Here is a 17,682-nt window from a genome sequence, read left to right on the forward strand (position 1 = left end):
TTCCTTCTGGGCAGAGGCGCTGAATGTCCATGTGAGAGGCTTGAATTACAGTGGGTAAAGGGGCAAAATACATGGGAGCAGCAAAGGGATGGATAAAAGGCGTCACTGCCCTCCAGGCCCTGTGGGGAGGACCGGACGTAGCAGAGAGATGGCAGAGGTCAGATGCAAGCAGGGATCTTCCCCCGCCCTCCCCGCTCCAGAGAGATCTTCGAAGTTGGACTAAGATTCATCAATCACCTCTTGTTTCTTTCCCCCTCCCTAGAATCTTCCCGAGACCCCGATTTTCACAGACACGGTGGTTTTCCACATGGCTCCCTGGATAATGACCCCCAACACTCAGAGGCCTCAGGAGGTCTTTGTCTGCAGGTGAGGGCAGGATGGGTCAGTTGCTATGGGGAAATGGGCCGAGCTGTTATTTTCTACCCAGGTGCTTGATCCTGCAAGGTGCTGAGCCCTCTGCCCCTGGTCCAGCGCAGCCCTTCAGCACACGCGTAACATCAAACATGCGCGTAGCCCCGTTGACTTCGATGGGCTTTGGATCAAGCCCCAAGGACCTAACTGGGATTTAAAAGCAAGCCAAGTTGGAAGAGGCCACCTCCAAAGACCTCTGCTTGGGACCCAGCCTGTATAAGGATGGGCCTCTTTGGGCACGTGAAGTCAGATGGTGGAGACCTTACAGCTGTCCCTGGTCCCATCATGCCTGGAATAGCTTCGTTAAAGCCTAGACCATTTCCGTCAACGCCCTTGTGCCATGGGAGGGCAAGAACGCCTGGGCCAAAACCCCCAAGTGGTGGCAGTGAGACTGATGGGTGAAAAATTCCCTCTTGATATCCAGGAAAGGGGCTCGGCTACTCTCAGGCACCAAGCCGATTAGCGCTTCGTTAACATACTAAATCCCCTGTTGGATAAATAACGGTCGCCCAATCCATTCCCCACTGTTTGACTTGGACCTGCTGGGATCTCACCAGTGACGGGCTCTTTTTGGGGTGGTGGGAGAGCGTCCGTCTATCCCCCAGTTTAAGCCTCACTCTCCTCCCCTCTTTCATTCCCAGCATGAGCGACAACGCCGACTTCGTGGAAGCTGTGAGTGAACTCACCAGGAAAGCCCGCTGCAAGCTGACCGTCTGCCCAGAGGTGGAGAACCGGAACGACCGCTGGATCCAGGTCAGACTGCCGGGAGCGAGAAAGCCAAATGTGTGGGCCCTGCGTCTCTGCTGCCTTGTGGAGTCATTGATGGCTGCCGGGTGGTGTTTCGTGCCCTTGTCAGTCACTCAGGGCAGAGCAGGTCATAAAGCTTGGTCACATCCTGCTGCATCACAAGCGTCCCTGGATGAAACCAGCGAGGTTCAAAGCTGGAGCAGTGGAGCGAACACTCTAAAGAGGTCGCTCCAAGAACACACTGGGATGAAGCGAAGAACATGCCTGGTCTCTAAGCTGCTGCGAAAGGGTCTGTTCAGCAGTGGTACAACAGCAATCCCATGTAGGCTTGATCCAAAGCCCATCCAAATCGACAGCAATCAATTCTGCAGGTTCTGGTTCGAGCCTGGCTTAGTTGGCTATTTATTTGCCATTCTCTTTGTCCCCTCTAACAGGACGAGATGGAGTTTGGCTACGTGCAGGCTCCCCATAAAACGTTTCCCGTGGTCTTCGACTCGCCCAGGGATGGAAAGCTGCAGGACTTCCCTTTTAAGAGCATCTTGGTATGTGACGCTGTCTAGCGATGCCAGCCCTCCATTTCACACCAACTCGTCGGAAAGTTTGTGTTGAAAGGCTTTGGGGTTTTTGGACAGAAAATGCATTTTTCAGCAATTGAGACACTTTGAAAAATGCATCGATTTTGACCAGATTTCATTAAAAAAATGGAATGAAGTGTTTTTCAGAATGGAACGTGGATTTTTCATTTTGAAAGAACTTTCCAAGACTAAATTCATTGGGGTTTTTTTACTATAATTTTTGTTTAAAAGTTAAAGGTCAAAATCAAGATGAAATGTTGGGGATTTTATCAAAATGTTTTGATCGACCCAAAACAAACTTTTTTGGGTCATTTTGTTTAGCAGAAAATGTTGAAGTATCTTATTTTTTGTGAAATAGAAAATCTGGTTTCCGTCCAGCTCCGTGCCCCTGCGATGGAATTCAGACTCCTTGGGGGGCTGTAGGATTGACTCAGGTTCTGTTCTTCACAGCCAGATGTGCAGCCATGTTAACTTGTATTCAGAATACCAAGCGTAGGGCTCTGTAAGGTTTTCCATCCACAGACCTCAAGTTATTTGCAAAGGGTGAGGGGAGAATGCCGTCATTTTACATATTGGGAAACTGAGGCACCTTGAGGCAAAGTGGCTCAACAAAGGTCTTACAGGGAGTTGATGGCAGAGCTGGGAATAGACTAATGTAGGTTTGACTTGCCATGCTGTGCCCAGTCCACTGGACCACTCTTCCACTGGACCATGGTGCCTCTTCATTTGGCCACTCCAGACAGAGCTTTTAGCACCAACACCAGCCCCATGAGGCTGCAACTTTACCTGCTTCAATTGCAGCAGGGTGTAATGTATCTGGTGTCACATACCCATTTAAGGCCTGGGCCTCACCTTGTCTGAGTTACGCAATTCACTGCTCTCAATTTCATTGTCATCTTGTTCCCTGGAAGGGCCCTGATTTTGGCTACGTGACCCGAGAACCTTCTAATGAAAAGGTCTCCAGCCTTGACTCTTTTGGGAACCTGGAAGTCAGCCCTCCAGTGACCGTCAAAGGGAAGGAGTATCCCCTGGGGAGGATTCTCATTGGCAGCAGCTTCCCTAGGTGAGAGGCGTGAGCCTGGTTCGGGACACATTGAGCTCAGCTAGGAGGAGACACAATAGGCGTAGTTGTGGCAACAAGACAAAGTTACGTGTGCACCAGTGGAATATCAGTGCCAGGGGAGCGGAGGATGAAGGGAAGCTTGGCAGTAGGGAAAGTGACAGCTCTGGATATAGATACACAGAGAAAGGGGTACAACCTACTCCCATCCCACAGCAAGATGGATATTTAACAACTGAATTGCTCATTTGAGCGAATTCCTCCATGCCTACTGCTGCAGTCCTTCACTTAATTCATCACAGAACTGTCTTACACTGGTGGAGCACCTACTCATCAGGACTATAATTTATTATTTGCACTGTGGTAGGATGCAGGAGCCCCAGTCTTGGGCCAGGATCTGATTGTGCTGGACGCTGTACAAACAGCGAACAAAAAGCTGGTCTCAGTGCCAAAAAGCTGACAGAAGAACCTCATGACATGCTGTGTACCACAGGGACATCCAAGTATTTTAACCACTGGGTCTGTCTTTTAACGGACATCTCTTATTTGATGCCTAATGTCCTGCAACTAGTATCCAGTCAAGCTACCCAGAAGCATCTGATGAGCTAATCAGTGTGTGGTCAAGCAACAGTTATGTCCAGGCTTCTGTAGTGATACAAGTCTCTGATCTGGCCACGTTCAGGTGAGGGATCACTTGCAAAGCTTGTTTTTTTCAATATTTGGCCTAGGGATTTTCTGTGTGTCCTTGCAACGTAGGTGCTGGGACTGCCATGGACATTCAGACTGGAAGTGAGGGATAAGTTTTTTTTTTTTAACAGTAAGAGTCATTAACCATTAGAACAATTTACCAAGGGTCCTGGTGGATTCCCCAGTGAGAGACACGCTTTCGACCATACGCAGGGGTAGGGGCCGCACTTTCTGCTGAGGTGAGGAGGACGTGCTGGGAGAACCTGGAGGGCCCAATCAACCATACACAGAGCTTGAAGAAGAGACCAAAGACATAACTTCACCCGCCTTGTCGCTCTAATATCCGGAGACCAACACGGCTACAACAACACTGCATACAACCGTGGTAGAACCATAGACATGCGGGGCTGAAAGGCACCTCTGAGGTCATCTAGTCCACCTCCCTGCGCTAAGGCAAGATTAGGCACACCTAGAGATTAAGCCTCGTGCTGGGCACTGCACAGACATAGCTAATGAAAAGACAGGCTGCAAGCCCTTGGCGGAAGTGGCCAAGTATAGCAGCATCAGCAGGAACCCTGGCCTGATGGAGGCGGATTCTAGACACACATTACACAAGGTGCAGTTGAGACGATTTCGGGATAACTTGAGTTGTTGGCCTCAGCTTCCTGGCAATGTATTACGCAAACCACCAAGTAGTGTTTACACTTTGCATGGAACGGTCAGGTTAGCAGTGACACACCTACCACTGCTCTAGAGTTTATCGGCCTTTAGTGCTAGACGAAGGGAATCTGGGGTCACAGACACGCCATAACAAGGGGGCCCGTGTCCCATCTCCATTTCATGGTGTTGCTCCCTGCTTGGAGTGAGGGTGGCCTACCCTGCCCTCCCACAGAGGCAGGAGAAAGAGTAGCCCTCTCCTAACTCCCACCCCAGTACTTACCCCAGGAGCTGTTGGGTATGTGACTAGGCCAGAACTGCTGCACTCTTCTCCTCTTGCCACACCCAGGGTTGCTGGCTGGGCGGGGCCCCCAGATCAGCCGGTCATGGAGTTAGCTCCTCACTGAGGTGCACGGGGCTGTTCTTCTCAGAGCGGTCATTTCAGGCTCTCGGCAAACTCAGGCAGACGTCCCTGCCTGAGTTACACTCGCCTCATGTTTTCAAGCTTTTCTCTGCAGCCATGAGGGCTTTGAAACGTACTTTCATCTGACTTTCCGGAGGGGTGGGCGGGGCCTAGCCAAGAGCCTGTGACATTTATGCCTTAATTTGGCCCTGTCCACCTTGCGTCCCAATTCTGTTCTTAACTGAAGAATATGTCTGGCTCTTCTCTTTGCTTCCCTTTGGCCTCTAGGATTGGTGGCAGGAGGATGACAAAGGCCGTCCGGGACTTCCTCTATGCCCAGAAAGTGCAGGCCCCCGTGGAGCTCTACTCTGACTGGCTGAGTGTGGGTCACGTCGACGAATTCCTGAGCTTTGTCCCAGCTCCGGGCAGACAGGTACTGCGCACTGGGTGGGACCTCCGGGACCGGCCCCGGGCAGACGGGAGCCACGCGCTGGGCGGGACGTCTGGGACCAGCCCTGGGCAGACAGGTGCCGCGCGCTGGGCGGGATGTCCGGGACCTGCTGTCCCTTCTTTTCCATGAGACCAAGTTTCCCTAGAATGTGTCTAGCACCAAACCAGGCATAACCCGGTCTGGAATGGTAACAACATCGACATGGTGCTGTAGGAGCTAGACCAGTGGCCTCATGATTCAGAATGTGTCCACGTGCACAATGCATGTGCGAACGCAGGGGGCCAGCTGGACCCCAGCAAACAAGGACTTAGCGTCTGCTTCACCCTCTCCTTGAACAAGCACTCAGGGGGAAGGGCTCTGAGAGGCTGATTGGGGGCAAGGGATGGTGGTGATCATGCCTCTGAGAAGATCAGGCTGAAGTCAGTGGAGCTCTGTTGATTTAGCCCAGCTGAGGAACTGGCTGTCTTAAGCCTTTGTGAACTATGCAGGCAAATACTCTTACCGGTAAGAAAACTGAGGCATAAACTGTACCTTACTCAAATGCCAAAGGATAAGTCAGTGTCCAGTTTGAAGCTCCTGAATTCCAGTTCCATCCTCAAGCCCCAAGACCACGCGTCTGCTCCAGCACTGCCATGTGCTTTCTAGACACCTGTACATTTTAGGGAGGTAAAAACATGTGGCACTCTGCTCTGCAAGATCCCTCTTTTTCCAAGCTGAATTTACCTCGCTCCAGGGAGAGTGTAATGAGTGTGGGTACCACACCTGTTCATCCAGACTATTGCAACCGCTCCTTGTAGACTGAATCCAGTGGGCAGAGGGTCTGTAATGTGCAATTTGAGTGAATGGCAAAGATCTGTCACTGAACTGGTTTGTCTCTCGACAGGGTTTCCAGCTGCTCTTAGCCAGCCCCAGTGCCTGTTACAAGCTGTTCAGAGAGAAGCAGGAAGAGGGCTATGGAGAAGCCAGGCTGTTTGAAGGTAGGATAGCTCAGCGTTTTTCTCTCTCCCGCACCACTTCACACTTTAGAACAAACCATCCGGAAGTTTCCATCCGTGGTGAACCTCAACAAGCTGTTCTACGGGCCCAGGACAGCTCAGCAAAGAGCCGCTCAAAAACTTCCTGTCAGAACTGTTTTAATGGAAACTCTTCAATTGCAGGAAATTTTGTTGAGGAAAAAGTTTATCCACACAAACTTTGATTTTTCATTCCCCCCATGTCCCCAGAAAAAGGTAACATTTCTCTTTAGTTGTGCTGTGTGGTGCCTCATGTGCAAATCTTCTCTATAGACTAGGCTCCTGGAATAAATGACATCTCCCAGGCTACACCATGGCTGGGGTTCCCATGATGCACTGCAGTCTCACCTGTTGAAGAGAGGAGGCAGTGCATCATGGGACATGTAATCCTTCCAAGGTACCTAATCAGTTGAGAAGAATGAGAGTTTGAGGCACCTGAATTACAACCACCATGAAGCATGACAGCAGCATATATTTTTTGAGTGAGTTTTAATTTTTTGGTATTCATAGAATATCAGAGTTGGCAGGGACTTCAGGAGATCATCTAGTCCAACCCCCTGCTTAAAGCAGGATCACTCCCCAGACAGATTTTTATCCCAGTTCTCTAAATGGCCCCCTGAAGGATTGAACTCGCAACCCTGGGTTTAGCAGGCCAATACTCAAACCACTGAGCTATCCCTCCCTCCTCTAAATTTTTTCCTGTCAAAAATTTTGACATAAATGACACTTTGTCACAACTTCCCCTGGGAAAAAGAAACCATTTTCTGACCAGTTGAAACAAGGCTCTTGGATCGATCTATAGATGCACGTGGGTTACATGTACATCCCTGCTTAGCGTGTGAATTTTCATTCATCTGTTAAATTTATTTCTTCTTACAGAGTTAGAGACAGTCACCACCACAACAATAGATGAGATTCTGGCCAATGAAACCCTGAGGAGGGAGAACGACTACGTTCAGGTAGGGACAGAAGACAGTGATAACTCAGCGATACTGGATGCTGGACTCTGGTCACCCGATTGATCCTTCTGTCCATCTAGGTGCCGGTGTAAGAACCGATCACTGTAGCATGTGAGAACCTTACTGAAAATGCCTGGTTGGAAGCAGTTCGTGGCAGACTGGAGATGTGGCCTAGAGAGGCTGCTGTAAGGGGGCTGCTCACAATACACACAGCCATGTTGAAAATGGGATTTTGCCACTACTAAGAAAATCCGATTTTTTTTGAGCTTCTTGCACTCAGACTGTCCCGTTTTTACACACAATGGGCCGTGCTCTAGCTCAACGGGGATGAAGTACTGTGTTAAAATGGGTTATTTATGAAGGGAAGAGGAGGTGGCTTTGTGGCCAAAGTAGCGGAAATGGCTATGTCCAACAGTGAGCAGGTCAGGGCTACTGCATGGCAACCCTCGGGGCAGCTGAGAGAGACAGGGCCGCCCGGGGGCGACAGTGGGGCAATTTGACCCGGACTCCGCAGCGGCCCCATGAGGCCTGGCCTGGCGGCAGTCTGGGTCTTCGGTGGCATTTCGGCAGCGGGGGGCCCTTCAGTGCTGCCGAAGACGCAGAGCGACTGAAGGGCCCCCCACCGCTGAAATGCCGCCGAAGACCTGGAACGTCGCTGGTGAGTACAAGCACCGCAGCTCCCCCGCTTTGCCCCAGGCCCCCTGAATCCTCTGGGCGGCCCTGGAGACAGAGCATGGGAAGCACTGAGCATGTCCAGATTCACAGTGGAGCTGGAGAAGCAGTGAAGTAGCCAGGGAAGACTTTGCCTCGATTTTATCTCAGATCTGATATGAGGCCCTAGCAAGGGGAGTTGGGTTCATGGCTGGGTTTCGGGTTTCACATGCCGCCACAACCATCCCTCCAGGTGAGGTTCTGTCTCCATTTCGATTCCCAATTTACTTCCATCCCACATCATCTCTTACTGAAGAGACAGCAAAAACGCTGCCTCTCCAATCTGCTCCTCCCAGAGCTACCTGTAGCAGGAACAGTTTTGTGACCTTGTCCTTCCACCCCAGAGCTGCATCGACTGGAACAGAGACATCCTGAAACAGGAGTTGGGCCTGAGCGAGAAAGACATCATCGACCTCCCACAGCTCTTCACGGTAATCAAGAAGGAAGCCAGTGCTTTCTTCCCAGACATGGTAAGAGTCGTGGGAATAAGGGCCTCTTCCGTTTTCTTGCATTTCTGGGGCTTAAAAAATAGGTTTTGGCTCAGATGAAATGTTTCATTTTAGACTATTTTTAAATAGTTCTGATTTAAAAACGCAAAACTAAAGGAAATCTTGCAACAAAAAGTCCCTTTTTAGTGAAAAAATCAAAACATTTAAAAAATGTAAAAACAAAACACTGAGTTTCTGCAGACTTTTTTGTTTTGTTTTGTTTTGTTTCTCCAATTTGGCCAAACCAACCGGAATTCACAAAAATCTCTGTTACCAAATCTGCATTTTTCACCAGAAAAACAGTTTCACCTGAAAATTTTCATCCAGTCCTACTGGATTCTTCTCCAGGGACTGGGTTTCGCTGAAAACATTCAAATCTTGTTGAGTACAAGGCTAATCTTCATTACAAGTCCTCCTCCTCCTCGGACAGCCCCTTCAGAGTCCAGCCTTCTTCATAGCTTTGTCAGCTCTTGTAATTTTATTGGGATCAGTGTTGCTGACTCCCGATTCTGGGGCAGCTGTTTTTCCTTAAAGCGCCAACCACTGGAGTCAAGTGACTGCATGAGAATCTCTGCTTTTTCGCTTCATAAGCCTCATGGTTGTGAAGGAAAGCTGAACATGTGAAGTCCCGTAATGGCTTGGAAAACAGAGACAAATCCAAAAAAGGTCAATGTTGCATGATTTTTCAGACAGTGTGATAGGATTTGGGGTTTTGTGGGGGAGGGGATGCACACGCTGATTCATCTTAGGGTTGACAATGGTGCTTTAATTAACAATACCTAGAGCGTTTCCATCAGGAGATCGCAAAGCACTTTGCAAAGGAGACCAGTATCATTACACCCACTTTACAGATGGGGGAAAAGGAAGACCTAGAGTGGGGAAGAGACTTGCCCAAGCAAGCGAGGGGTGGAGCTGGGAATAGAAGCCATGTCTCCTGAGTCTCAGGATAGTTGCTTTTTCCACTAGACAATGCTGCCTCCTTTAGGTGCCTGGCCATCTTCTGGGCCCACTCCAAAGCTCAATTAAAGTCCCTGGGAACCTTTCCATTGACTTCAGGTCAGGCCCCTTGTCAGGAGCGCATCAGGGTAGGGGCTGTGTTCAGACAGTGCTCAGCACCGTGGGGTCCTGATCTTAGCCCCTAGGCACCACCGTGATAATTGGTGATTCATAATTAAAAATAGCTGAAAATAAAAGTGGATCCTAAAATGGTACGTTAGAGTTTGCCTGAGAAGCGCTGCCTCCTGTCTATGCAGAACAGCAAAATCGTTCTCTTCTGCCACGCTGGAGCGAGAAGTTCTGATCAAGCCAGCCTGCTAAAAATAGAAGCAGGATGGGGCAGCCACCCTGAGAACCTGCCTTGGATTTCAGCGACGCTTCTATTTTTAGTGCACTAGCTCAGTCAGCGCTAGAGTGGGTATATCTCCGCGGCTGGAAATCCCACCTCCCGCTCTAGCAGAGTCACACTGCAATAAGAGCTGAGGCAGGGCCATGGCTGACCTGGGTCAGTGGACTTGGGCGTACATGGTTCAGGCTACTGGACTATAAAATAGCAGTGTAGACATTTGGGCTTGAACCCCTGCGAGGCGGGAGAGTCTCAGAGCCCAGGCTCCTGCCCAAGCCTAAATATCTACACGGCTAGTTTTAGCCTTGCAGCCCGAGTCGGCTGACCCAGGCTCTGAGACTCGGCGCTACAGGGTTTTTATTGCAGTGTAGGCATAGCCAAGGAGACCTCAGCAGAGACTAGCTAACCCGGGTTGCAGCATGGCCAGGGACACCCATGGGAGTCGCGTTCCATTAACTGTACAATATTTTCTATGAGAATGGAGACCCTCTCTGCTTGATGGCTAAACATAATCCAATTGGCTCAGGCAAGACCATGTAACTCAAAACTCTTTTATCCATCAGTTAGGAACTGTAGAAATTACACTAAGAACAGGAGTACATGTAGCACTTTAGAGTCTAACAGGGTTGTGAGTTCAATCCTTGAAGGGGCCATTTGGGGAACTGGGGTAAAAATCTGGGGATTGGTCCTGCTTTGAGCAGGCGGTTGGACTAGATGACCCCCTGATATTCTGTGATTTATTTGAGCATAAGCTTTTGTGGGCTACAGCCCACTTCACCAGATGCATAGAACAGAACACTGATCACATGTTTCTTGCTTCTTCCCATTTCCAGCTGCTACACTGTATTTAAGAACGGCTCAGCTGCCTTGATTTCCCTATTGTCCTTGTCCAGGAGGGCAATTGCTCTTGGTGCCACGGGGATGGTGGGTGGTGGCATGGACCCTCTCGCCTGCCGTACACATTGACGCATGGGAAGGGAAGCGTTCTCCCACTCACAAACAGGAGAGGGAACTAGTGCCTCTGAGAATTTCAGCATTAAGCTGTGGCCCAACTTTGAGATCCTCAGCTCAGAAATATTCAGCAACCCCCAAGTTCTGGGTGGGACCCATCAGTGCACTGCCTGCCAGGGTCTGTATAACAAGGAGTCAATATCCTACACCTTGTTGTTTAAAAAAAAAAAAAAAAAAAAATCTCAGTAGCAGAGGGGCTTATGCCAATTTTTGGGGTGTCTGGATCTGCAGCCGAATTTTGTGCCTTGAGTCTTCACTGTATCCCCCAACACTTGGCTGTGCAATCTCTTTCTTTCCTCACACTGAAGTTATGCAGAAGACACTAAAGTGAAATCCTTAAAGGAATGCGTCTGGCTGTTGTAACAATATATTCAGTGCTCCCATCCTATCCTTCCTCTTCTGGCTGCAGGTGAACATGATCGTCTTGGGGAAACACCTGGGCATCCCGAAGCCGTTTGGGCCGATGGTCGACGGGCGGTGCTGCCTGGAAGAGAAGGTTCGCTCCCTGCTGGAGCCGCTGGGCCTGACGTGCACCTTCATCAATGACTTTTTCACCTACCACACTCTACTAGGGGAGGTCCATTGCGGCACCAACGTCCGCAGGAAACCCTTCTCCTTCAAGTGGTGGAACATGATCCCCTGAGCAGAGGGGGTGATATAAAACTCACTGCTTTTTTCAAGAGGAGGGAACAAAAGCTGAATGTGATCTACAGTTTCCCGGGGTTCACTTCACCCACCACTGAATTTGTAACTTCAATAAAAACACTGCTTTCTAAAAAAACCTCTTACTAACCTGCATAGGAAATCGCTAGCTACCCCATCCTCTTCTCAGCTGCACAAGTCGGACAGTTTGCTGGGACTGTAATCCCCACCCGTTCCTTGCCTCTCATCAAATATAGGACCTTAAAGAGGTGTGTCTCACCTAATTTATTACAGCTACCTGGGTACCTATAAGGCCCCCAATCACCATGTATTTATCCTAATCTGTGTGGTAGAGAAGTATTATCAGCCCCATTTTACAGATGGGGAAATTGAGGCACATAATGGTTAAGTGATGTAGCCAAGATCACACAGGAAGACTGTAGCAGAGCCAGGAACAGAACAGTCTAGTGTCCCAGTTCTGTGCCTTAACTACAGCTGACTGGAGGATGACAATTCCCTCACATGGCAACTTTCAAGGTTTTTGAAGGGATGCAGGCAGTGGGGAGGGCATTGAGCTGGGATGCAGAAGACAAGTCCCTGTTCGGCCTCATTCAAAGCAGATTGTTTTCATCTCAGCTCGCTCTGATTCAGGGTGTAAACCTGAGTCTCCCACATTCCAAGCCCGTGCCCTAACCACCAGGCTACAGGGTCTCTCTCCCTCCTCCCTGGGTCGGCTTTGATGAAACTACATATTTTGTTGAAAAAAAGCCAACTCCAGCTTCAAGCACGAGGCCCCACTTCTGCTACAGAAAGCAAAAGCTACAAGTTAGGGAGAGTAGTCAAATCTGAACCTGTCTGCCTGGGTTCGCTCCTCTACCCATTCACTGGGGGAGCTGCAACTTTCTATGCAAGGTGGTGGTTTATTTTTTGTGGTTGGTTTGTCATTTAAGGCAGTGGTTCTCAACCAGGGGTATGTGCATCCCTGGGGGTATGCAACGGTCTTCCAGGGGTACATCAACTCATCTAGCTATTTGCCTAATTTTACAACAGGCTGCATAAAAAGTACTAGCGAAGTCGGTACAAACTAAAAAAATCTCATACCTAATGACTTGTTGATACTGCTTTGTACACTGAAATGTAAGTACAATATTTATAGTCCAGTTGATTTATTTTAGAATTAAAGGGTAAAAATGAGAAAGTCAGCAATTTTTTTCAGTAGTAGTGTGCTGTGATACTTGCATTTTTAGGTCTGATTTTGTAAGCAACTATCCGAGGGGTAGCCGTGTTAGTCTGGATCTGTAAAAGCAGCAAAGAGTCCTGTGGTACCTTATAGACTAACAGATGTATTGGAACGTGAGCTTTCGTGGATGGATACCCACTTCGTCGGATGCATGTAGTGAAAATTTCCAGGGGCAGATATATATGCAAGCAAGAAGCAGGCTAGAGATAAAGAGGTTAGTTAAATCAGGGAGGATGAGGCCCTCTAAGCAACTAGTTAAGTGTAGTGAAACTTGGGGTACACAAGACAAAGAAGTTCTTTGAGTAGTTAAACATAGGGGCCTCCTCACAACCACACCTTACTGCCTTACAAGAAGGCAAGCGGCCTGCAGGGCTGTAGCTTTTTTTCATTTGGAGAGTGAAAAGTAACTTTTCATCACTTCCACTCCAACCCTTCAACTTTCAGACCAGGCACGGTAATATTTCTCCCGAAGCACATCAATGGCCAGACGTCCTGAGTTGGGAGAAAACACCTGACTGGATAATAAAGTTCTGACCAGCTGGAAGTTGACCAGCGTGCTGTGTTATGTAAAGTCTTGAGACCCCACAGATGCATGGGGCATATAGGTTTTACATACAGAGGGAACTCTTCTTGTGGCAGGACAATAGCTGCTGAGTCAGAGTCTGGGCGTAGTGTATTCTGTAGTCATACCCTTAAGCTCCTTGTAAAATCTTTTTGCGAGGACAAAACAAAGTGTGTGTTCTTATCCTGCGGTGGCTAACACCGATCACTTAATTAGCTGTTACCATTCAAGAAAGAAATCTAGTCACCGTGGACATTTCTCTGAAAACGTCAATGCAATGCACAGCAGCAGTCAAAACGCTAACAGAATGTTAGCATTAACTATTAGGAAAGGCATGCAATGATATGTGTCACGGAGTGTGCGGGAGCACAAGGCCCTACACCCCCAGCTTCCTGCGATTTACCATGACTCTCAGCCAGCCAGTAAAGCAGAAAGTTTATCTGGACGACAGGAACACAGTCTGAGACAGGTCTTGCAGGCACAGACAGCAGGACCCCCTTTAGTTAGGTCCATCTGGGGGCCCCAGGGAGGCCACAGCCCCATTGGGAAGCCAAAGCCCCGTCGGGCATCCCTTTCTCTTTCCAGCCAGCTTCCAAAACTGAAAAAAAAAACCCTCCAGCCCCTCCTTCTCTGGGCTTTGTCTTTTTCGCATGGCCAGGAGGTCACCTGATCTCTCTGTCTCCAACACCTTCAGTTGGCATCTTTGCAGAAGAGGGGCCCAGGCCATCAGTTGCTAGGAGATAGAGTGTCAGGCATTTAGGTGCACTGGCCCCTTGCTCTGCAGCACCATACCCCCTTATCCCACCACCTGGATACTTAAGAACTGCATGAGGGAACCTGTAGAGAAAATATTAAGTACATTCCCAGTTCGTCACAATATGCAAATAAGAAAAATATAACGCCATTAGGAAAGGTCCAGCAATGAGGATTAGGCAAGTGGTCAAGGATGCAACCCCTGCTTGGGATGCCCCTTAGCTTCCGACTGCCAGAAGATGGGAGAGGAAGATGGGTGGATCTCTCCAAAATTGCGCCGTTTGATCTATACACTGCCCCGAAGGTCTGGTACTAGCCCTTGCCAGAGACATGGTCCGTTGGTCTGACACAACATGACTGTCTTTGTGATACTTGAAGACAAAGCAGCTTGTAGCTTTCACCTATGGTGCAGGCTGAGGGAAAGACAATGAGGAAGCCTAGGATACGATCTTTTTTTTTCTTTAAAAGATCTCAGTGGAGGAGGTGAATAAAGGGCAGAATTAAACATGCAGCATTTTTCTCACCCAGCTGTTTGTGAGCCAGCATGTGTCTGAATGAGCTATTTAAGAGCTAGCCAATGCCGTCGCAGTCCGAACGGCAGTGCAATATCCACTTTGGATAAACTCTTCCAAAGGCTGCTTCTTCTATACACCGGTGCAGATCTAAACAGTAAGTGCATTGGGCCCATGGCTTCTCTGTCGGTTTTCACACAGATTCAGCTCGTTTGATTTCCAGTAGGGTCAATCCTGACTCACAGCCATGAGAGAAGAGAATTGGGCCTATTGCATTCCTGGCTTACCAGCTTCATTTGGCTTGGAAGAGAACCGATCCGATTCACGAGCAGACTGTGCTAGGATGTGCTTGGTGAGATGCTACTGCCCTCTACTGGCTGACCCAGCATGGACTTTTGTCCTTTGGTTAAAGCAGAAGATGCAAATTGGGGATTATGTCCAGATTCCTTATTCCTCCTGGTCGTTAGGGGCGGCAGAACAGTCCAGCCCTAGAAAGGCAGAATGCCCAGAATATTGGCGACATCCCACTTCAGCCAGGAACTAGCAAGCCTACCCTCCCTCTCTGCGTCAATCTGGAAATCTGCTTCCACTTCCATCGCCTGCCCTCCTCCCTACGCCTCCTACAACAGCCTGATGGGCTGCTCTCCAGCCCTGTCTGCCACTGGACCAAAGTGGCTTGATATGCATTACTGGGGGCGTGATTGCATCCCCCTGCCGCACACCGCTGACACAGCTGCTGTCAGGTATCAGAGGAGCATTTTCATTGCCCCTCACCTTCTCCCTTCACTGAGGGACCCGATCACCTGGCTGCAGCCTGGGGCCAATGCTACGGACCCACCCGCCATTTGCTTTAATCCGTTCCACTGCTCCTCAGCTGATTTTACCCACTTGCCTTGGCTCGCCCCTCTACCTACATTGAGGCTGCTGGTCACCACCACCTTCCCACTGTCCATCCCTCACACCTGTCCTCACTACCTCCCTCCCCCAACCCAGCCTCTCCAGCTCTCACCTCCCATGCCTCAGAGCCACAACCCAAAGCCTCCCACCCCCACATACACATGCTCCAGCACCTGCACACCCAGTTTATGTAGCCACATGTTCTTGTACCCTTCATCCTCCCTCAGTCTTGATTGTTGCTACTGCCCATCTCTAAAAGCAGCTCTTTGGGCTGGAACCAAGCCGGACTGCTTCCCAGAATGCCTAGCACACTTCCCATGCTGTAGGAACACATTCATAGGAGCTGCCAGGCTGGGTCAGACCCGGGATCCATAGAGTCCATCATTCCGTCTGGCACACTGGCTGGTAGGGTTGCTAGGTGGCCAGTTTTCAACCAGAACGCCTGGCTGAAAAGGGACCCTGGCGGCTCTGGTCAGCACCGCAGCGGGGCTAAGGCAGGCTCCTTGCCTGCACTGGCTCTGCGTGGCTCCCAGTAGCAGCTGGCATGTCCCTGTGGCCCCTAGGCGCAGGTGCGATAGGAGCACCATGGCCAATAGGAGCTGCAGAGGCAGTGCCTGCGGACATGGGTAGCACACACTGTGCAGAGTGGCCTGGCCGCCTCTGCGCTGAGGAGGCAAAGGTACCGGCCAGCGCTGGGAGCCTGCCTTAGCCCTGCTGTGCTACCAAGCACCTGAGGTAAGTGCCACCTGACTGGAGCCTGAACCCCCACCTACACCCCAACCTGCAACCAGAACCCCCTCCTACACCCTAACTTCCTCATAGAGCCTGCACCCTAACCCCCATCCCAGCCCTGAGCCCCGTCCTGGAGCCCGCACCCCACAGTTCCTCCCACACCCCAAGCCCTCATCCCCAGCCCCACCCCAGAGCTTGCACCTCCAGCCAGAGACCATACCCCCTCCCATACCCCAACCCCCCCACCCCAGCCCTGAGCCTACTCCCAGAACCTCACTTCTGGCCCCACCACAGAGCCTGCACCCCAACCCCCTGCCCCAGCCCAGTGAAAGTGAGGGTGGGGGAGAGCAAGAGACGGGGGGGGGGTGTTTCAGATGGCGTGAGTGGAGGGTAGGGCCTCAGGGGCGGGGCAGGGGCAGGACAAGGGCGTTTGGTTTTGTGATTAGAAAGTTGGCAACCCTACTGGTCAGTATTAAATGGTTCACAGGAAGAGCATGACACCCTGCAGTGGGCAACTAAAACAGAACCTATGCAAGGGGGAAATTCCTTCCTGGCCCCTGGTAGTTAGGGGCTGGAGCATAGGGGTTTATATCCCCCATATATTTGGTATATTAAGTCTCTATTTAAGATTAGGAAATTACAAGACATGGCTAACAACCCTCCATGGTTCATAATTCCACAGAGTACCGGGGAGAGGCAGTGAAAAGGTGAACTCGTATTGTCTTGACAATTTAACAGCTTTCTAACATGGAGTCTTCACCCGGAAGAGCTTTAGCATGTTTAATTGGGTAAAGCAGTGTGAACGCAGAGGATCCTGGAGATGAAAGACTTTCTGATCTAACAAACCTGTTCTGTTGAGCGGACTGCAAGCGGTAACAGCCCCCAACAGACTTCTGGACCAAGCAGATTTTTGGTATTGCTCCTAAGAGTTCCTAGAGGCCTTTAGTTTTACAGGTGCAAAATTTTTTTTTAACCCCTTGGTTTCTCTATGTAAGAGGGCAGTCTCCTCTCACCATCCACCCTATGTGCCGACGGGAACAAGTCACATTCGTTTTTGGGGAGGCTGAAGAGAATGGGTGAGGGAATAAAGCAAGGAAAGAGCGAACGTGAAAGGAGCAGTTTGGGTGGTAATACAATGCTTGAGGCATCAATTTAAGAAATCAGGGAAAAAATCTTCCAGTGCTGTTATGGTAGGGACAGCTGGCAATACTCTATGGCCACGTCTCACTCAGCAGATGCTATTCCAAGCATGACTCAGCGGAGGTACAATAACTGACTGGCGTGCCCAAGGCACAGCGACACGGCTTTTTAATCTTTAGTCCTGCAGAGCCAGGTCAGCCCTGGGAGAGCGACCTAGACTCTATGCTGATATCAACGTGTAACTGTTCAGGGGGAGGAAGGAACCCAGCTTACACCTCAGAGCCCTGGAGGAGTTTGCAGCGGTGGCAACTAGGAAAACCCCTTCTCCTCCATGTTTTTACTTGTAAACTGAGCCAGTTGCTGTGGGGGACACAACTGTGGAACCTCGCCCTGCCACTTCTGTGGTCACTTCTAGAGAGCAACTGCATGTCAAGAAGAGAGGCACTGATCAGGCAGGTGAAATCTGCAGTACTGCTCTTGAAACTCCCTGTTCAGATGTAGGATCACAACCCTCTCCCAGCTCCGCCTATACAACCCATCTTTTTCAGACAGCCCTATCAAGCTACAGCTGAACTAAGGAGAAGACAGTGTTTGGAAGTGGGGTAGGGAGCAGGGAGAACAGAAAATTCCCATAAGCCTGCCAGATTGCTCACCCTGTAATGCACAACTTTACATCACAATGGCGGGAA

General features: G+C 49.9%; 1 protein-coding gene across 2 annotated transcripts in view; it reads left to right on the plus strand.

Annotated features, from left to right (window-relative positions):
• LOC115636748 (protein-arginine deiminase type-3-like) overlaps positions 1-12,346 on the plus strand; it is a 39,135-nt gene extending 26,789 nt beyond the window's left edge. Inside the window, exons 8-16 of one of the 2 annotated variants that reach the window (XM_030537210.1) lie at positions 263-366; positions 1,053-1,164; positions 1,593-1,700; positions 2,645-2,796; positions 4,829-4,973; positions 5,875-5,968; positions 6,884-6,963; positions 8,019-8,144; positions 10,925-11,158. In XM_030537210.1, coding sequence (XP_030393070.1) covers positions 263-366; positions 1,053-1,164; positions 1,593-1,700; positions 2,645-2,796; positions 4,829-4,973; positions 5,875-5,968; positions 6,884-6,963; positions 8,019-8,144; positions 10,925-11,158 — 1,155 coding nt within the window. Of the gene's footprint in view, positions 1-262; positions 367-1,052; positions 1,165-1,592; positions 1,701-2,644; positions 2,797-4,828; positions 4,974-5,874; positions 5,969-6,883; positions 6,964-8,018; positions 8,145-10,924 lie in introns of both variants that reach the window. The other variant, XM_030537209.1, reaches the window with a different exon arrangement.
• The last annotated feature ends 5,336 nt before the right edge of the window (positions 12,347-17,682 follow it).

Source organism: Gopherus evgoodei, chromosome 18, assembly GCF_007399415.2.
Source record: "Gopherus evgoodei ecotype Sinaloan lineage chromosome 18, rGopEvg1_v1.p, whole genome shotgun sequence".
Classification (NCBI taxonomy): Eukaryota; Metazoa; Chordata; order Testudines; family Testudinidae; genus Gopherus; species Gopherus evgoodei.